The sequence below is a fragment of the Trachypithecus francoisi genome, unplaced genomic scaffold (genome assembly GCF_009764315.1).
Source record: "Trachypithecus francoisi isolate TF-2019V2 unplaced genomic scaffold, Tfra_2.0 Lachesis_group3, whole genome shotgun sequence".
Taxonomy (NCBI): domain Eukaryota; kingdom Metazoa; phylum Chordata; class Mammalia; order Primates; family Cercopithecidae; genus Trachypithecus; species Trachypithecus francoisi.
In genome coordinates, this window is record NW_022681468.1 from 15,599,393 (window position 1) to 15,618,298 (window position 18,906).

General features: G+C 51.2%; 1 protein-coding gene across 1 annotated transcript in view; it reads left to right on the top strand.

The window, feature by feature from the left end:
- CCDC88C (coiled-coil domain containing 88C) overlaps positions 1–18,906 on the top strand; it is a 147,368-nt gene that overhangs the window by 109,685 nt on the left and 18,777 nt on the right. Inside the window, 9 exon segments of the mRNA XM_033191576.1 lie at positions 734–875; positions 2,014–2,202; positions 3,304–3,465; positions 5,299–5,576; positions 9,298–9,441; positions 11,910–12,096; positions 14,997–15,142; positions 17,792–17,838; positions 17,841–17,880. Coding sequence (XP_033047467.1) covers positions 734–875; positions 2,014–2,202; positions 3,304–3,465; positions 5,299–5,576; positions 9,298–9,441; positions 11,910–12,096; positions 14,997–15,142; positions 17,792–17,838; positions 17,841–17,880 — 1,335 coding nt within the window.

Consider the following 18,906-nt stretch of genomic DNA (forward strand, 5'->3'; position numbering starts at 1 on the left):
TATTGTTTTGAGACAAAGTGTCACTCTGTTACCCAGGCAGGAGTGCAGTGATGTAATCCTGGCTCAGTGCAACCTCCACCTCCTGGTTTCAAGTGATTCTCGTGCCTCAGCCTCCTGAGTAGCTGAGATCACATTCACCCCATGCCCAGCTAATTTTTGCATTTTTTTTAGTAGAGATGGGGTGTCACCATGTTGGCCAGACTGGTCTCCAACTCCTGACCTCAAGTAATCCTCCCACCTCGGCCTCCCAAAGTGCTGGGATTACAGGCATGAGCCACTGTGCTCGTCCTGATCTTGTTTTTTAAGGAAATCCAAGGTCTTGGTCTTTTTCTGGACTTGTAACCTAGAAGATCCACATGCCTTATAGTAGGAATCCTCTCTGGTGGAAAGGCCTTAGACTTACCACTTAACCTAGCACTGTGACCTGGGGCAAATTGCTTAACCTTTCTGAGATTCAGTTTCCCCTTTGGTAAAATGGCAATTAATTCCTGCCTCAGACAGTGACCGTAAAACTGTAGCTGTGGTGTCGCCTTTGAAGGTGTCACAGGTGTTTCTACCCAGGGAACCCCCAAAGGGCTCTGGGAAGATGAGTTTTGGCTCATGAGTTCTTCTGGACCAAAAGCTGCAGCTCCGTAACCCAGCCTAGTGGAAGGAGTGATGTGTTGGCAGTGAGGACACTGGGAACTTGTGGAGAAGTAGATAAGCGATACTATTATATCTTTGTGTTTTCCAGAAAATACAAGATTTTGGAGGGCAAAAATGAATCAGCATTAAAAACAACACTAGCCATGAAAGAAGAAAAGATTGTGCTTTTGGAAGCACAGATGGAAGAGAAAGCGAGCCTAAATCGCCAGTTAGAGAGCGAGCTGCAGATGGTGAGCATGGAGGTTTCACTGTGCGGCCCAGCTGCGCACTCTCGGCCTCACCCTTTCCAGCCCCTCACCTGTATAGCAGAGGGGTGACCCAGATACCCGTTTTCTAGGGCAGCTGTGGATGCGCCGCAGGGTGACTGAGGGAGCCACCCTCAGAATCACACACACTGGGGCCAAACAGAACCAGAGTAAGAGTCACAGGCCTGCAGGGAGGCGGGCAGTGGCCTAGCGCAGCACCAAGTCCACCAGGCAAGATACGGGAACACCCATGAAACTGCACATCGGGCACTGAGCAACGGCCTGCAGAGTCTCACAGGAGCCTTCTGATGAGACAGACGGGTGCACAGGGACCCGTGAGGACATGCACATGTCTACTTCTGGGTGCATGCGTGCACACATATTTGTCACATGTGTGAACACACTTTCCATATGCATATAGATGTGTGTTCTCCACAGATGCACACTCTCCACATATGCACATGTTCTCCATAAACACATATGCACATGCTCCTTACACATACACATGCATGCTCTCTACACACATGTATTATACATGTGCTCGCCACGTGTGCACACTCCACACAGAGACACATGCTCCTCACACACAGGTGTGCACACCCGACACGTGCTCTTCACGTGCACACTCTCACAGGTCATCAAGTGTGCACACTTCCCACTTCCACACATGCGCTCTTCCAGCCTCAGTTTTGAACATGTGCCATGCTTCTTGGCTGCAGGATTGAATAGGAGTCTGGATGAAGCCGCTGCAGCGCCGGCAGGGGCTTTGAGACCTCGTCCCTGTTCACGTCCTGTATCCTCAGCCTCACCTCTGTTTGAAGGAGTTGACAACTGAGGCTCAGGAAAGCAGGAAGCCATGTGGCTAAAGCAGGGACTGAGGCAGGAACGGGTCGCAGGCCCCCACCTCCCTGTCCTCTGTGGAAGGGAAGGGAAAGCGTAGGGCAGAGGGTTAGTGCCTTCCCCTCAAAAAAAAGGGAGTGCGTCTCGCTTACACGCACCAGGGCGGGCGAGTGTGGGGAGTGCGGAGGGTGTGGTGCGGGCTGCCCTCAGCCACTCACTCAGGGTTCCAGGCCGGGCTGCTTCTGCCTAAAGCCTCCTTGCTCATTGTCACGCCTGCCTGTAGCTGAAGAAGGAGTGTGAGACCCTCAGGCAGAACGAGGGAGAGGGGCAGCACTTGCAGAACTCTTTCAAGCACCCTGCGGGGAAGACAGCCGCCAGTCACCAGGGGAAGGAGGCCTGGGGGCCCGGCCACAAGGAAGCCACCATGGAGCTTCTCCGAGTGAAGGACCGGGCCATCGAGCTGGAGCGGAATGTGAGTGGCCTGGCCTGGGCATGGTCCATCGGGGAGAGAGAGAGAGAGAGACTGTCCTCAGTAGTCCCACTGATGACTTGTCATTGCTGTAAAGAACACAGGAGATTTAGCCGGATCTAGTTGGACACGTCTTGAGTTGCAGGTCCCGGGGGCTCCTCTTCATTCGAGGTCCCTTCAGTGATTCTCACATCAGGGCCACACACAGTCTTCACGGCAATTCAGCCTCTTCCTGGAGTGTTGTGTCTTTCAGTGCCCAGTACCAGGGATTGGCAAACTCCACCCCCCACCCGCCTTTGTAAATAAAGTTTTATTAGCAGACAGTCATGCGTATTGTTTACAGGTTGTCGGTGGCTGCTTCCCCTCCAGTGACAGTGATTCTTTAGGTTGAGATGGAAACCCCATGGCTGGCAAACCCAAAAGTATTTCCTATCTGGCCCTTGCTAGAAAAAGTCTGCTAATGCATGTCCGTACCTCTGACTTTAATTCTCAACAATGACTTTATGAAGTTCAGAGTGGTGATTTTCATTATTTGATCGATGATAAAGCTGAAACAGAATTTAAGAGACTTGACCCAAAGCCCCATGCTAATAAGGGATAGTAAAAGACTACGGGGTCCTGGCCCTTAGCCCAGTTGGTGGCAAACTTTAACATGGTCTTTATTAATCTCATGTAACGTGAGGCACCTTATTCTACTTGCTGTCACCTCTGAGTAAGGCTGTAGCCTAAGGTTTTGACTCTCTGTCCTGTGAGATACTCAGGGTTAGTCAATGGGAGACAGAAATGCACTGTTAAGGTGTTCAACAGAAAACAAAGGAAAGCATTAAAGAGACAAAGGAAGTGGCTTTAACTCCAGCATGCACTCACCTCCCACTTACATACCTGGGTGTCAGGCAGTGTCCCCATGACGTGTAGCCTTTAAAAAAAAAAATTCCTGCTGATTATCTTTTTCAAAGAGAGAAAATATACTGCCCTCATCCAGCAGACCCTCGTTTTGGCTCCCAAAACCTCAACTTTTGAGAGTTCGTTACAATCCAAGTACCTGTGGCCAGTTAGCATTTACCCAGTTGGAGTTTGATTGGCTCACGCTTCCCCATCTTCTAGAACGCAGCTCTGCAGGCTGAGAAGCAGCTGCTCAAGGAACAGCTGCAGCACCTGGAGACCCAGAACGTGACCTTCAGCAGCCAGATCTTGACACTGCAGAAACAGAGCGCCTTCCTGCAGGAGCACAACACCACACTGCAGACACAGACCGCCAAGCTGCAGGTGAGCGGGGCTCCCAGCGCCAGTGGTCACAAGCCCCTCAGGATGTTTATCTGTGGCTCCTGGGGACCAACTGGGGGCATTAGGACTCCTCAAAAGAAGCAGCAGATCAAAGCACAGAGCAGTTTGGGGTTTTTTTGTTAATAGACCCGCTGCAAACAGTGATCAGTGAAGGGGGTGATAGTTTTTAAGCCATTTTTAGTGATTGAGAAAATGGCTGCATGGGCGAAAGTTTCATTTCTCTCCTTTTACTTGCATTCTTGTGCATGTTTTCCAGTCTTTTCCTTGAGGTGTTATTAGGACTGACTTGGAAAAGAGGTTTCGGGATTAAGCTTGGTTTAACAAAGTTAACCAGATTTCTTTACTGTAGAAATTTCTTTACTGTAGATTTCTTTACTGTAGAACCTGGCAGAACGCTTTCTTTTTAAGCTAATGTAAATTTTTAATTTCTAAGAGGGAAGTGTGGGATATGAAGAGGCTCCCAGACTGTTGAGAGCATCAAGTAGAACTAGGATTGTGTGCCACTTCAGATGCTTGTTTTCATTTATTGCTTGTAGACTGTGGGAAAATTATTTATTTATTGCAGGTTTTGTTTGTTTGTTTTTGAGATGGGAGTCTCACTCTGTCACCCAAGCTGGAGTGCAGTGGTGCGATCTTGACTTACTGCAGCCTCTGCCTCCCAGGTTCAAGTGATTCTTGTGCCTTGGCTAATTTTTGTATTTTTAGTAGAGATGGGATTTCATTAAGTTAGCCAGGCTGGTCTCGAACTCCTGACCTCAAATGATCCACCCGCCTCGCCTCCCAAAGTGCTAGGATTACAGGTGTGAGCCACCACACCTGGCCTTTTATTGCAGTTTCTGAGAAAACTTTGAAAATATGTAACTTATGGGGCAAGGACAATCAACAGGAAACTGTTTGGCAAAGAAATTGGAATTTGTTCTGCTAACAAGAAAATAGTATATTGACTTACTATTTTGGATTTTTCTTACAGTCTTAATCTGGTTTTAATATCAGGGTAATTCTGGCTTCATAAAATAATTTGGGAAATATTCCCTTCTCTTCAGTTTCTGGTGATTTTGGATGTCGTTGGATGCAGAGGTATACAAATATCAATTATGTTAAATAGGTTGATAGTATTGTTCAGGTATTCTATAGCCTTATTTACAGATTTTCTGTCTACTTGTTCTAGAATATAGGTTTTATTTTCATTGTAAGAGACAGGGTTTCACTCTGTCACCCAGGCTGGAGTGCAGTGCTGCAATCATAGCTCACTATAACCTCCAACTCCTGGGCTCAAGCAATCCTCCTGCCTCAGCCTCCCAAGCACCTGGGACTATAGGCATACAACACCATGCCCAGCTAAGTTAAAAACACCTTTTTTTTGTTTGTTTGTTGGTAGAGATGGGGTCGCACTATGTTGCTCAGGCTGGTCTTGAATTCTTTGGCTCAAGTGATGCTCCTGCTTCTGCTTCCCAAAGTCCTGGGATTACAGGCCTGGGCCACCACAGCCAGCTGAAAAGAGGTTTTTAAAAAATTATCAAAGAGGGCACAGCACCCAAGGGAGTTATCCAGGAAAAGGACATCATCTGCCCCAGCAGCTCGCATTTGTGGCCAGTGGTTCAGGACTGAAGCACCCTCTGAGTGCCCGTCTATGTGGTTTAGTCCCCTTCCCACAGCAGTTCCTTAAGTTCTGGAACAGCCGTCCTGGGTACCCTCTGGGTCTTCTGCCCTGAAGGTCCCGGCTATTTTCGTGTCTGGTGGAGCACTTGACCTGCTCCCCAGCCCTCCTCGCTGACTGTGGGGCCTGCGCCACGCCGCGCTTCTCCCTCTCGGCAGGTGGAGAACTCCACACTGAGCTCCCAGAGTGCCGCTCTCACCGCGCAGTACGCGCTGCTTCAGAACCACCATACAGCCAAGGAAACGGAGAACGAGAGCCTGCAGAGGCAGCAGGAGCAGCTTACAGCGGCCTACGAGGCCCTGCTGCAGGATCACGAGCACCTGGGCACGCTGCACGAGCGGCAATCGGCTGAGTACGAGGCCCTCATCCGCCAGCACAGCTGCCTGAAGACACTGCATCGGAACCTGGAGCTGGAGCACAAGGAGCTCGGGGAGAGGTGGGGCCTGGGGAAGGAAGGGGACCTGGGGAGGGGTAGAGTCCGGAGGAGAGGCAGGTCCGGGGGAAAGGTAGGGCCTGGGGTAGATGGGTGGGACCTGGGGGAGAGGCGGGGCCTGGGGAAAATGGGTGGAGCCTGTAGGAAAGATGGAGAGGACCTGGAGGAGATGGGTGGGACCTGTGGGAAAGGTAGGGCTTGAGGGAGAGTGATGGAGCCTGGAGGAGAGGTCGGGCCAGCAGAGAGGGGTGGAGCCTGGAGGAGAGGCGGGGTCTGGGGGAGATGGGTGGGACCTGTGGGAAAGGCGGGGCCTGGGGGAGATGGGTGGAGCCTGGGGAGAGGGGTGGAGCCTGGAGGAGAGGTGGGGTCTGGGGGAGATAGGTGGGACCTGTGGGAAAGGCAGGGCCTGGGGGAGGTGGGTGGAGCCTAAAGGAGAGGTCGGGGCCTCCTGAGGGGGTGGAGCCTGGAGCAGAGGTAGAGCCTGGAGGAGAGGCGGGGTCTCAGGAGAGGGGTAGAGCTTGGAGGAGATACAGGGCCTTGGGGAAGTGGGCAGGGCCCAAGGGAGAGGCAGGGTGTGTAGGGAAGTGAAGGATGGTGGAGGTGGGGCCCCTGGTTAGGCCTGCAGCGGGGCCTTGGGCCAGGCCTGGGGAGACTGTCAGGCTACCCAGAGGACCAAGACTTCCCCGGCCCTCCCCTGCAGGAAATCTCTTGTCCGTCTGCTTCCCATTGCTGGGGCACCTGAGCTTTCCCAAAGGGAAGGAAATAAAACGTTACCTTCAGCAATTTGGAATTTGTGCAACTGGAGACATTAGCAAGAAGGGGTTCTGTGTGGAGAAGGGGGTGCCTCTACTACTTCCAGTGGGCCTTTGGGGCCCTGATCCCTAAGGGTTCTCTTCTTCTCTCTTTTCTCCCCAAAACAGAAATAAGGAGGGAATTCTCCATGGCTCCGTTTGTAGGGGTGTGCCTTCTCTGGCCTCCCAGCTCTTTCATATCAAGGTCTTGTTTGTTTTCTTTCATTTTTAACCTTTAATTATGGAAACTTCCAAACATATAGAAAGTAAGCAGAATCATATAGTGAAACTCTTGTGTACGCGTCATGCGCCCTCGACAGTCATTTATGTCCTGCGGTTCTCATTTCATGTGCACCTCCCATTCTCCACCCCCATGCCCCATTTTTTTACAGGTAAAACTTACATACATTGAAATGCAGACATCTTAATTTTGCACTTTTGACGGTTTATGGTCTTGGGTTTTGTATTCATTAAGTCAGCCAACCTGGGCTGGGATTCTGTCTCCTGCTAATCAGTGATGGTACCAGGCACCAGCACAGAGCATGGCAGGATCCTGGGAGGGCTAGGAGAGGTAGGATGCTGCTCTCCAGAGTCTGAGGGGCAGGTGTGATGTGTACCTGGATTTGATGCATGAGAGAGATGTGGCTAAAGAGAGGCTCTCAGATACTTGGAGTACAACAGAGGGAGCAAGATCCACTTTCCTTTGCCTGGGAAGTGGCCCTGTTGATGCTGTTTCCTTTGAAGCAGCCTCAACAACATGGCTAAGTGATCATTGGTTCTTCAAGGTGGGAGTGGGGAGGACATCTCCACGGTCAGGAGCGCAAATGTCATGAGTCACAAAAGCCTTGTGTGGCACTGATGATGCTGGTGGGTTCGTGAGTGGTGACGACATTCATTTATTCACTTCCCAAGTGCTCCCTTTTTGTGTCTATCTGGAGTTCTTCACCCCTTTTATCCATCCAGATCTCCATCCTTCAGGGGCTGTTGAGGCATCTGAAACTGTAAGACTACTCCTTCCGGCCTAAAGTAGCATCTGCTGCCTCTTGGCACTTTAATCTCTCCCTCATCTTCCCCCACCCATCTTGTTATTTGTGTAACATTTATTGTGTACGTGGTGCTGTGTCTAGACGTGGTAGGAGTGCACCCAGTTGACAAACTAATGAAGCATTTGTGTCCGTCTGATACCAGCATGATGCCCAGCACTCATCAGGCACTTGTGTGCCTTATTCTTAGTGTTGTGTTATGTTATGTTATGTTATGTTATGTTACATTATGTTAAATAATGCCATATTGTTTATTTATTTATTTATTTTGAGATGGAGTCTCAATCTGTCGCCCAGGCTGGAGTGCAGTGGAGTGATCTTGGCTCACAGCAGCCTCCACCTCCTGGGTTCAAGCAATCCTACCTCAGCCTCTCAGGTAGCTGGGACTACAGGCATGCACCACCACACCTGGCTAATTTTTGTATTTTTTAGTAGAGACGGGATTTCACCATGTTGGCCAGGCTGGTTTTGAACTCCTGACCTCAAGTGATCCACCGGCCTCGGCCTCCCAAAATGCTGAGATTACAGGCGTGAGCCACCGCGCCTGGCCCCCTTATTGTATTCTTAATGTGCATTCAGAGGGCAAAGATTTTGGCAGGTGGAGTTTGGACTGTTGTTTTCCCTGCAGGTCCTTGCTCAATACAGCATGTGGTGGTTACTCAGTGCTTTTTGCTGGTTGGACAGATGACTGGAGGCCCCCTTGGTGTGTCTGCAGCAGGGCTACAGGTTTAGGAGTGTAGGTACATGGCACGCAAGGATGATGGTTCTCTCTTCTCATTTGACACTTTTAAATCAGAGACGCTCACTCACTCATTGCTCTAACAAGTATTCACTACGTGTCATTCCTCACACGGGGATTCAGTGGTGAGCAAGGCCTATAAAGTTTCTGCCTTACAGTTGGGTCATTGCTAATGGTTAGAGACGTGCTTGATTAATGTGCTTTTCCAACAAGGTGCAGTGGAGTCCTGAAGAGAAAGGCTGGAAACCCCAGGGACACTGGCTAGTCTCTGTCAGATTGTCTTTGGGTGTGAGACACTCAGGAAGGGGTCTGTAGAGAAGAATTTGTCTCAATGGGGAAGATCAGGAGACCATGCCTCAGACTTCTCAACACTTCCAGTCTGCTAGGAGATCCTGGGTCACGCGTAAACACACAAGGTTGAAACAGGCTGGAAGAGGGAGGGGCCAGGGCCTATGGGGCCTGCATCATTGTATTCTGCCCCCCAGAGACGGCCAGTGCAGCCCACAAAGATAGATTAGAGCCTGGAGAAGATTAGAGCCTGGAGGGTAGGGAGAAAGTTGTGGGGAAGGTGAGGACTGTGGCTGAGGGGCAGAGGAGAGCTGCTGTGTGTATGTGACAGCTAGTCCCTGGCAGCTCCTGGGTGAGCCTCTGTGCTCTGGGGGAGGCCAGACTAAGAAAAAGTGGTTGCAAGCACGAAGGGGAGAGGGAGAGGTTTCTCCAGCCCTTAGAGGGTGGGATTAGCTGTGATGTGCTGTGGAATTCTACTGTTTGTTTTATGATTTGTTAGATTTATTTGTGCTTATTTATAATTCCCTAAAAGAGAAGGGCATGGAGCTCAGAAAATGGAGTCATCGCGTTGTCAGTTGGCTAAAGGAAGAGGGACTGCTTTATCAGGGCATGGAGGGACTATGGAGACAGATCGGGCTGGAGGAAGAGGATTCTGGGCTCCAGGGCGCGGTACTGGCCCGGACATGGCTCCCAGTGGCCGCACTCCCCGCCTGCTCCCTGCCCCATGCCCCTCACTTCTGCAGAGAGAATCTCCAGAAGAATCCCATTTTCTCACAGGAGACACGCAGATCCTCTGGGGTGTGAGTTACCTGTAGGAAAAGAAGGCCCTGGCCACACTCACAGGAGGTGTTTCCCTCCAACAGACACGGTGACATGCTGAAGCGCAAGGCGGAGCTGGAGGAGCGGGAGAAGGTCTTGACCATGGAGCGGGAGGCGCTGCAGCAGGAGCAGAGGACAAACGCCCTTGCCGTGGGCGAGAACCAGAGGCTGCGGGGCGAACTGGACAGGTGAGCGCCGGCGCCCAGCCCTGCACGCAGCGGCATTCAGCACCCCAGATTCTGTTCAGACCCTCCTTGCATAGCAACCACTGAGAAGGTCGAGTCCCCTGGCAATGGTGGATTTTTATCCCTTGCTATGTGAACAGCTGGGTGGGTAAAATAAGCTAAAGGGTAACCCTAGCTGGTTGCTGGCATGCGAACACTCAGGTGACAGCTGGAGATGGTGCATCATCTGAGTTGGGTGGTTCTCCCCCCGCCATCTCCGACCCTTGTGAGGATTGCATCAGGCACAGGTGAATTCATCATCTGGCATAAGCCCGCCTCATGCTCATGAAGGAGAAGCTGCAGACTCCTCATGATTCACAGAGCCCCTATTTGTGAATCCACCTACTTGCTAAAGTTTTATTTGCCACCCCAAGACCAGTCTCCGTGGAGCTTTCGTGGACCCGTACTGAGTGGTGAAATGTGGGAGTTGCTGGATGCGCATGTTCCCAACTGAGGGCACACACAGCAACACGCTGCCTTCTTGTTTCAGCTCCTACTACAAACACATGTCCCTTTCAGAATCTCTTCAGTGCTACGGTTTTCATATTTTGTGCTTTCGGGAAGTGACTTTGCTGTTTAAAATGACCCACAATTGTAGTACTGGAGTGCTGTTTCATGTCCCTAAGCAGAAGGTGGCTGTGATGTGCCTTACAGAGAAAAAAGTCTTAGATAAGCTTTGTTCAGGCATGAGTTATAGTGCTGTTGGCTGTGAGTATGTTACATAAGGTGTCTTTAAACAGAAACCCACATAAAACAAGGTTATGTATTGATCAAGTAACAAAAATGTGACCAGAGGCTCCCAGGAACCTAATTTTATGTTTTTTCCCTAGGCTGGATGCTTCGCTGTTCACTCATTCAGTGTTTACAGCAACTTTATAGAATATGACTACCACATATAATAAGAATCGACTATACTATTATTATATCTTTTTGACTTTTCTTTAAACAGATGAGGAAACAGGTTGAGAGAGATTAAATAACTTGTTCCAAGTCAGTGTTTCTAGTGAATAGCAGAGTCAGGATGGAAACCAGGTCCTGTCTCATTGCAAAGGCTTGACCATACGAAATTCTTCCTCCTCCCACATACTTGAATGAGTGTGTACAGGGGGTTAGAAACTCAGATACCTTGGCTCTCCAGGCAAATCAAGCACATGGATAAAACAGTGCCAGACATAGACCACAGACCGTAGAACGGAGAATGCACATTATCTAAAAGGGCAGCAAAGAATCGGCTCCAGCAAAGGCCGCCAGCTGGAGGCAGGCCCGGGACTGCCAGGTCAGCCTTTTGTTTCTTATATTTTAAGAGAACCTGAATGTTTGGGTGTTGATGTAAACTTCAAATTTTTTAATGTTGGCAACTAACTTTTTTTTTTTTTTTTGAAATGGGATCTTGTTCAGCCGCTGAGGCTGGAGTGGCATGATCACGACTCACTGTAGCCTCAACCCCCGGGCTTAAGTGATCCTCCCAGCCCAGCCTCCCAAGTAGCTGGGAGCACAGGTGTGCATCACTATGCCTGGCAAGGTTTTTTTTTTTTTTTTTTTTTTTTGAGATGGAGTCTCGCTCTGTCGCCAGGCTGGAGTGCAGTGGCGTGATCTCGGCTCACTGCAACCTCCGCCTCCCAGGTTCCCAGTAACTTTTTTCTACTTTTTGCAGAGATGGGGGTTTCACTATGTTGCCTAGGCTGGTGTGGAACTGGCCTCAAGCGATCCTGCCTCCTCAGCCTCCCAGAGTGTTGGGATTACAGGCATGAGCCACCATACGCGGCCAACTAATTTGTTTTTAAAAAGTAAAATTGTGCAGGCCAAATAAGACACGTCTATGTCCAAATCAAGTCCACAAGACCCTGGTAATTTGAGCTTTCTGATATAAATCTCCAGGGAACTCCCAGTTGGATAATAGTTGTTTTGATTATGGCAATTTTAGTAGATTTACATAATACACACCATCTCACACTTTATCTCAGGAGGTGAAATTAGAAAGCAGCTTGGAATTGGGAAGAAGAACTGGGCAGAGACATAGAATTTTAGAGCAAAAATGTTCTAGTTCAGTGGTTTAAACATTTTTTAAACAGCAGAATCCTATTTTTCAAGTGTACACAGATACCACAGCTGTAGCATAGAAGAGATCATAGCAGTGATGCTATGTTGAAACAAGTATCTGAGCTTGCCTGCTCAGTCTCCCTGTAGGCTGTGTGGTGGCATCAAGGGTACCCTCATGGAACCCCAAAGAACACAGTTTGCTGATGGACAGTTTTGTTTAAGCTCCTCATTTTACACATGGGGAAAAAATAAAAAGGCCCAGAGAGGTTGTGATTTTGTTTAAGGTTGCACAGCCTGCCACTGTCAGAGCTGGGACATAGCCCAGGCCTCTGGGCCGATACTTGTTTGGCAGGCTCTCCAGCCCCTTTGCCCTGTGACTCTTCCCCCTCCAGGGTCAATTTCCTGCACCACCAGCTGAAGGGGGAGTACGAGGAGCTGCACGCCCACACCAAGGAGCTGAAAACCTCACTGAACAACGCGCAGCTGGAGCTCAACCGCTGGCAGGCCCGCTTTGACGAGCTGAAGGAGCAGCACCAGACCATGGACATCTCGCTGACCAAGCTGGACAACCACTGCGAGGTGAGGCCCGCGTCGGGGACAACCCAGGACTCAGCCAGGCTGTGAGGGGTCCTCATGGGCATTTGTGCTCGAAGACACAAATGTGTGGAGGTGGCACAGAGGCTGTGGCGAAGCCAGAGGTGCTGGCGGGGTCAGTGCGGCTTCTGGTGGGACTGTATACGAAAACACCTGTCTGACCATTGCCTTTTGCAGGGTCGGGAGAGGCCTGGTAGGGACGGTTGATGATGTTTTATGTCAATCCTCTTGGCCGTGTCTACGCTGTCTTCCTACATCTCTTCAGTTCAGTAGTCACACTGTTCTAGAGAAGTGGTGTGAATTTGCTCCGTTTGGGGGTGTGGCTGCCTCTGGGACGGAGCTCACTCAGGAGTCCCCGGCTTCCAGAGCCCTCCCTTCTAGTACACAAGGTTGGAAATGGTCTCAAGCAGCAAGACCCTCTCCAGATGAGATCTTAACAGACCCCAGCACACGGAAGGCTGATGAGGCAGGTCTGGCAGGGAGGAGCACATAGGTCTCACCGCACCTCCTAGACAGCCCCAGGGACAGCTGGCACCTCAGGACAAGGTTTGTTCTTTTATCGAGAAACAGTCTCAGACGCCTTTTGCCCAGACCCCTCGGTAGCCCTGTGAGACATCGCAAATGAGGAACCGAGGCGCAGGGTGCACCCACCCGGATCTCATGCTGCCCCCTGAGAATGAGAGACCCTGGGACCCTGAGGGCCCCATGGGAGTGGAGGCAGGATGGCGGCAAAGGCCACGGCACTGCCTGTGGAATCCTTGCCCCCGGGGGCTGTGCTGTCACAGGCAGATGCGTCAGGACTTTCCAGGAGGCTTCAGGTCAGGGGCTGCAAGGCAGGCCCTGTGGAAAAGGTCACACTTGTGGTGAAGTGAAGGACTGGCAAGAGCTGGACACGTGTGGTAGGCTTTGCATGGGAAGGACTGATTTGCACAGAAATGGATGGGGAGGCCTTTTGGAAGATGCTGATGGTTCACTCAGGGTGGAGCACAGGTCATGAGAGGGGACAAGGGAAGGGCTGTGGCCAGGATGGTGGCTTCTGGGAAGGGGTTCAGCGGAACTCCAGATCCAGCACAAACCAGTCTCCCCAAACAGGCCGCAGATGGAAGCCATGTTCGTCTCCCTGGGCTGGAGGAGCAAAAGACCACAAGCCAGGTGGCTTAAGCAGCAGAAGTGGGTTTATCCATGGACATCCATGATCCGTGAACCGGCAGGGCTGGTTTCTCCCAAGGCCTGTCTCTGGCTTGCAGGCAGTGCTCTTTTCTCTCTGTGGGCTCATTCCCAGTATCTGTGTGTCGAAATTTCCTTTTCTTGAAAGGACATCAGTCAGATCAGATCAGAGCCCACCCTCACCACAGCCTCATTTTAACTTAATGGTCTCTTTATGAGCCCTGTCTCCAAATGCAGTCCCATGCTAGGGACTGGGGCTTAGGGCTTCACTGTATGAATTTTGGGGACGTGGTTCACCCTGTGGCAGAAGCGAAGCAGCATGAGTGAAGTGATGAGGGCGTGGCTGTCGGAGCCGGGCTTTCCGCTCCTTCCACCCCGCCTCTCTCCAGGAGCCCTTATGCCTTACATTGAGTTGGTTTGTTGTCCGGCATCTAATGAGGTGGAAGAGCAGCTCCCCCATTGTTACTGGGATGCACTGGCCCTCAGGATCGTGGACTTGGGCTGAAGGATGGGGCCCAGCCGGCTTGGTTTCCTGGGACCCCCCCGGCCACACAGGGTCTTTCCATTGGGCCAAAGCTGAGTTTCCAGGGACGGCCTTTCACCCTACAGACCGCTGACTTGCCACGTTTGTGATGTGCCTGACTCCCAAGCCTCATGCAGTTCTCTACACTGGGGAGACTAATGCTTTATTATGGTATTTGTTTTAATTGTTGCCCAAGCAATATGGCAGTGGCAATCACAGAAGTATTTTTAGTGAAAAAATGCCGTAGCCTCACCTTTTCCCTTCCAGTTCTTCTCACTGTGTGCATAAATTATGTATAATTATATTAAAAACAGGGAAAATTTTGGTTTTTCTCTTAATGGTGAAGTCAGAGTTATAATTGCTAATGGGGTGAAGAGGAGGGGACAGCCTGTGTTTCCCACCTGCAGGGTACCAGGCTTTTTGCTGTGTTCTCCTCTGTGTTCATCTTTACGGTGGCCCCATGAGCCCATCCTCCTTTCTCAGAGTCGTGCATTGGAATCCAAAGCTTGTGATTTTCCCATTGCACCCCAATTATACTCTAGAACAGAAGTTGGCAGACTTCAGGGCAGGCACGGCGGCTCACGCCTGTAATCCCAGCACTTTGGGAGGCCAAAGCAGGTGGATCACCTGAGGTCAGGAGTTCGAGACCAGCCTGGCCAACAAGATGAAACCCTCTCTCTGCTAAAAATACAAAAAATTAGCTGGGCGTGGTGGCGGGCGCCTGTAATTCCCAGCTGAGACTCAGGAGGCTGAGGCAGGAGAATCGCTTGAACCCGGGAGGCGGAGGTTGCAGTGAGCCGAGATCATGCCACTCCACTCTAGCCTGAGCAACAAGAGCAAAACTCTGTCTCAAAAGAAACAAACAAAAACATTATTGATGAGATTTTTTATGTTCTTTTTATTTGTATTAAGCCTTCAAAATCTGTTGCATATTTTGCACTTGTGCATCATGATTCAGAGTAGCTGCATTTTACTGCTCAGTAGCCACATGTTGCCATAGACATCTGGATTGGACAGAGGGAACTCAGCCATTCCCACGTCATTGGCTGTTTGACCCTTTCCACGTTTCCACTGCTGTAGATTATACTGCGTTGAACATCTTTGTGCAGTGGCCTTCTTCCTTTGGAAGCTAGGTTCCCAACAGTGGGATCACCTGGTCACGTGGTGTCTGAGATGCTGTTGGTCTGTGTTCTAGCTGCTCTCCCGTCTCAAGGGGAACTTGGAGGAAGAAAATCATCACCTCCTGAGCCAGATCCAGCTGCTGAGCCAGCAGAACCAGATGCTTCTAGAGCAGAACATGGAGAACAAGGAGCAGTACCATGAGGAGCAGAAGCAGTACATGTAAGCAGGGAGTCCCTGAACCCCTCTCTACACCCTCACCACAGTTACACGTTCTCAGTCTCTGGACATCCTGGCTTCCCTTGCAAAGAGGACCCTCTGGGCCCGCTGGGATCCTGAGGGCAGGGAACAGACCGGTCACCAGCGTGGACTTCCCTTAGTTTCCTGGAATGTTCTCAGTTTCTAGAGGTGATGGCAGTTGGCTTTTGTTTGCTCTTTCAGAGGTGCTTTCCACCACCAGAAGCTTCTTTTCTCTGCTTCTAGAATTAAATTCACTTTAAAAAATCATGAGAACACTGAAGTATCTCAGGGAGAATTCAAACTGAAGGCTGAGAATGAGTGCTGTGCACTTGTCCGTGTCCCCCTGGATGGAGGGAAGTGGGCTTGTGGCCTCACTCAGCTGGTGTTTACGAGGTGCTGGTTTAAGCGTGGGCCCTGTGAGGTGTACAGAACCAGTTCCCTGGTAGCCAGGAACCAGTAGGGGAGGTCAGATGTGAACAAAGCTTTGTCCGTTACCAGCCACATGTGAAGGGTTACATGAAGCGTGGAAAAAAACACAGGGGGAGTCGAAGTCCACAGCTACCCCGGAGGGCCTGGGGGAGGCCCATGGGAGGTAGGCCATGGCAGGTGAGGACAGAAAGGTGGACCGTGGCAGGTGAGGGGACAGAAAGGTGGACCGTGGCAGGTGAGGACAGAAAGGTGGACCGTGGCAGGTGAGGACAAGACGGTGAGCTGTGGCAGGTGGTCTTAAGTGCAGGCAATATGCAGGGGGCATCTGAAGAGAAGGCTGGAAAAGGAGGTGTACGCTCAGCGGTGGTAGCTTCCATGTCCAGCTAAAGATGTTGGATTCCTGGAGTTGTTTTGGAAGGTATATTACTCTAGCAGGGCCAGAGAAGCTTCCAGAAATAGAGGGCAAGAGGACGAACCCTGGTGCCAGGAATCTCGTGGTTCAGAAGTCGAGGAATCAAGAATCTAGAGTGGTTTCTGGATCCTAGCCAAGGTGGTTGGGCTGTCCTTCCACGTGATCGGGAATGGCTGGTATTGGTGTCCAGGCAGGCATGGGTGTGCTGGCATCAGTATGGGGAAGGCAAGAAGGGACGTGCTTGTGGTGGGACGTGATCACTGTGGTCACCGTGAAACCAGGGTGCTGTCCCAGCTCTCTGATGTAACGATGCCCCTTTGTTATTCTGTTGGCTTCACCTACGTGTCTAGGGCTGGCGTGCCACCTTCGGGAGGATGGTTTGTGTGTAAAAGCACACTGTAATTGTGGGGTGGAAATGACCCTGAAGTTGGCCCTCTATAATCCTGGTGATAAAAATCGCCAGCAGAGGTTGGGCAGGTGCTAACTAGAAGGAGTGTAGGAGCACTCAGGGGGATTATTTGATGACGTTTTTGCATTAGACAGTGTCTACTCCACGCCAGTGGGTTGGCAGGCTTCCTGGGGCCTGCTCCGGGCCCTGGAGTTTGTGTGAGTCTGTGGGGCCATCCCCAGCCATGAAGCACTCAAGGCTTAAGGCTCAGCAGCACGGCCATGAGCACAGAACACTAGCACACAGATGTCGAGTCAAGGGACTGGGAGTGGAGCGTGGCTGAGGTCGCTTGTTACAGGGGCTCACCTCATCGTGCGCTCTTGGGAAAGCCCTTGGTTGGGTTAGGACCTTGGCAGCTTCGAGAGTGAGCTGTTATCTCTCATGTAAGGCCTTGTTTTCAGACGAGGAAACCAAGGGTCTGGGCCCTCAAGACCACCCAACACTGAGGCAGGAGTCGGCAGTAGTCCGCAGTACCATGGGCAGCGCTGCTCCGAATGCACTGTGGGCGCAGCCCTGTGACTCCCTAAGTGCAAACAGAAGCTTTCTGTTTGTATGAGGAAGGCCAAGATCTCCCCGGTAAGCAGAGGTGCCTGAGCCTGCCCAAGATTCAAGAGGTATCTCTTTGGTCCCTTGCAGAGTTCTTGAAAAGTGACCCAGTTTCCAATATTTAGGAATTGGGAGATTTGGCTTCATCATCTGGGCATCTGGCTTCTTGGGAGGTCCGCCCCACTGTGCCCTGGTTCACTCCTCCGTGGCAGTCATCTGCCAGCGTTGACAGCACAGGGGCTCACTGCAGTCCCCACCAGGGCCCCTGGTTTCTCCAGCCCTGCTGTGCTCATTCACTTCTCTTTCTGGCCCCTGAAAGCTTCTGAGTTTGCTTCTGAGTGGGAACGGCCCTGAGTCATGCATCTGACTTTGCTGAGCTGACTTTGTCAACCTCAGTGTCCAGGTGGTGGTAATATGTACCCCCGGAACCCCGCCCCCTCACCACCGGGGAGTAGCTTCTGCCTGACCCCAGGAGCACCCCACGGCTTGAACAACCTGGAAGGAGAAACTTTGGGCCTTCCGAGCGTGAGTTTTCAGGTTGTTAGAAGTTTGCTGCCTTGAGATGGGCCCCAGGGGCTTCGGTAAATCTCAGGGTCACGGGGCTCCCTGAACCCACGGCACATGCCTCCATTCACGTATTCCAAACTCAGGGACCATGACGGGGGTGACTAACCTCATCCCAATCCCGGAAGAATACCAACCCCGGGTGCACAAGATTCCAGGCTGGGCCAATGAGTAAATTTACTTGTTTGATTTAAAACTGGATTGATAGGTTTTCTTTCTCCTGTATTCACAGAGACAAATTAAATGCCTTACGAAGACATAAGGAAAAGCTGGAAGAAAAATCATGGATCAATACAAGTTCTATGATCCTCCTCCAAAGAAGTGAGTTGATTTAAGTGTAGTGACATAAAGACAGAACTTAAAAGCTTCCTTTTTTGTGCACAGGGTGAAAGCCCCCATCTAGGGCAGGCCCCACACCGTCCACTGTGTGGCAGATCACCTGTGACAGATGTCTCCCACATCAGAGAGAGTTTACAATCCTCTCCGCCTGCCTCTGTACTCTGGCTTGTCCTGTGAGGGGCGGCCAATGCTGGGTGACCCCAGTGAGACACAGGCTTCATTTAGCTGTGGGCCTTTGAAGGGGGCAGAGCATCTGTGGTCCTGGAGTCACTCAAGCAGGATGGCAGGGCTGCCTTGTCAGGGTTTTGTCTCAGGATTAAATGTGGCGTGGACACCCATGTTCCTGGTTTGGAAAGGATGCGCGGGCAGCACACTTGGCCCAGCCCCCATGGTCTTCAAAGGTGGGAACCTTTGGACCGCATGCAGATTTTTCTGGATGCACAGAACCTCAGGGTGGCTTCACCAACATGTCTCTTCCCCAGAGAGCAGCAGCTCCTCCCTGAGTGGAGCTGGCCCAGCCTAGCAGTGCTGCCCCTTGTCCACGGCCCGAACCCAAGGAATTGTCCCTTCGGATTGTCCTGGCCCAGCCTTGAAGTCAAAATCTCCGCAAATCCCTTGAGGTCTCTCTGGGAATCCAGAACCACAGAATTTCCGAACCTCAGTCTGTTTTTGGTTTTTGTGTGTGTGCTTTTTGGTTTGGTTTGGTTTGGTTTGGTTTTCTTTGAGACAGTCTCGCTGTGACATCCAGGTTGGAGTGCAGTGGCACACTGCAACCTCCGCTTCCCTCTCAGCTCACTGCAACCTCCGCTTCCCAGGTTGAAGCCATCCTCCTGCCTCAGCCTCCCGAGTAGCTGGGATTACAGGCATGTGCCACCACACCCAGCTAATTTTTGTATTTTTGGTAGAGATGGGGTTTCACCATGTTGGCCAGGCTGGTCTCGAACTCCTGACCTCAAGTGATCCACCTGCCTCGGCCTCCCAAAGTGCTGGGGTTATTGGCATGAGCCA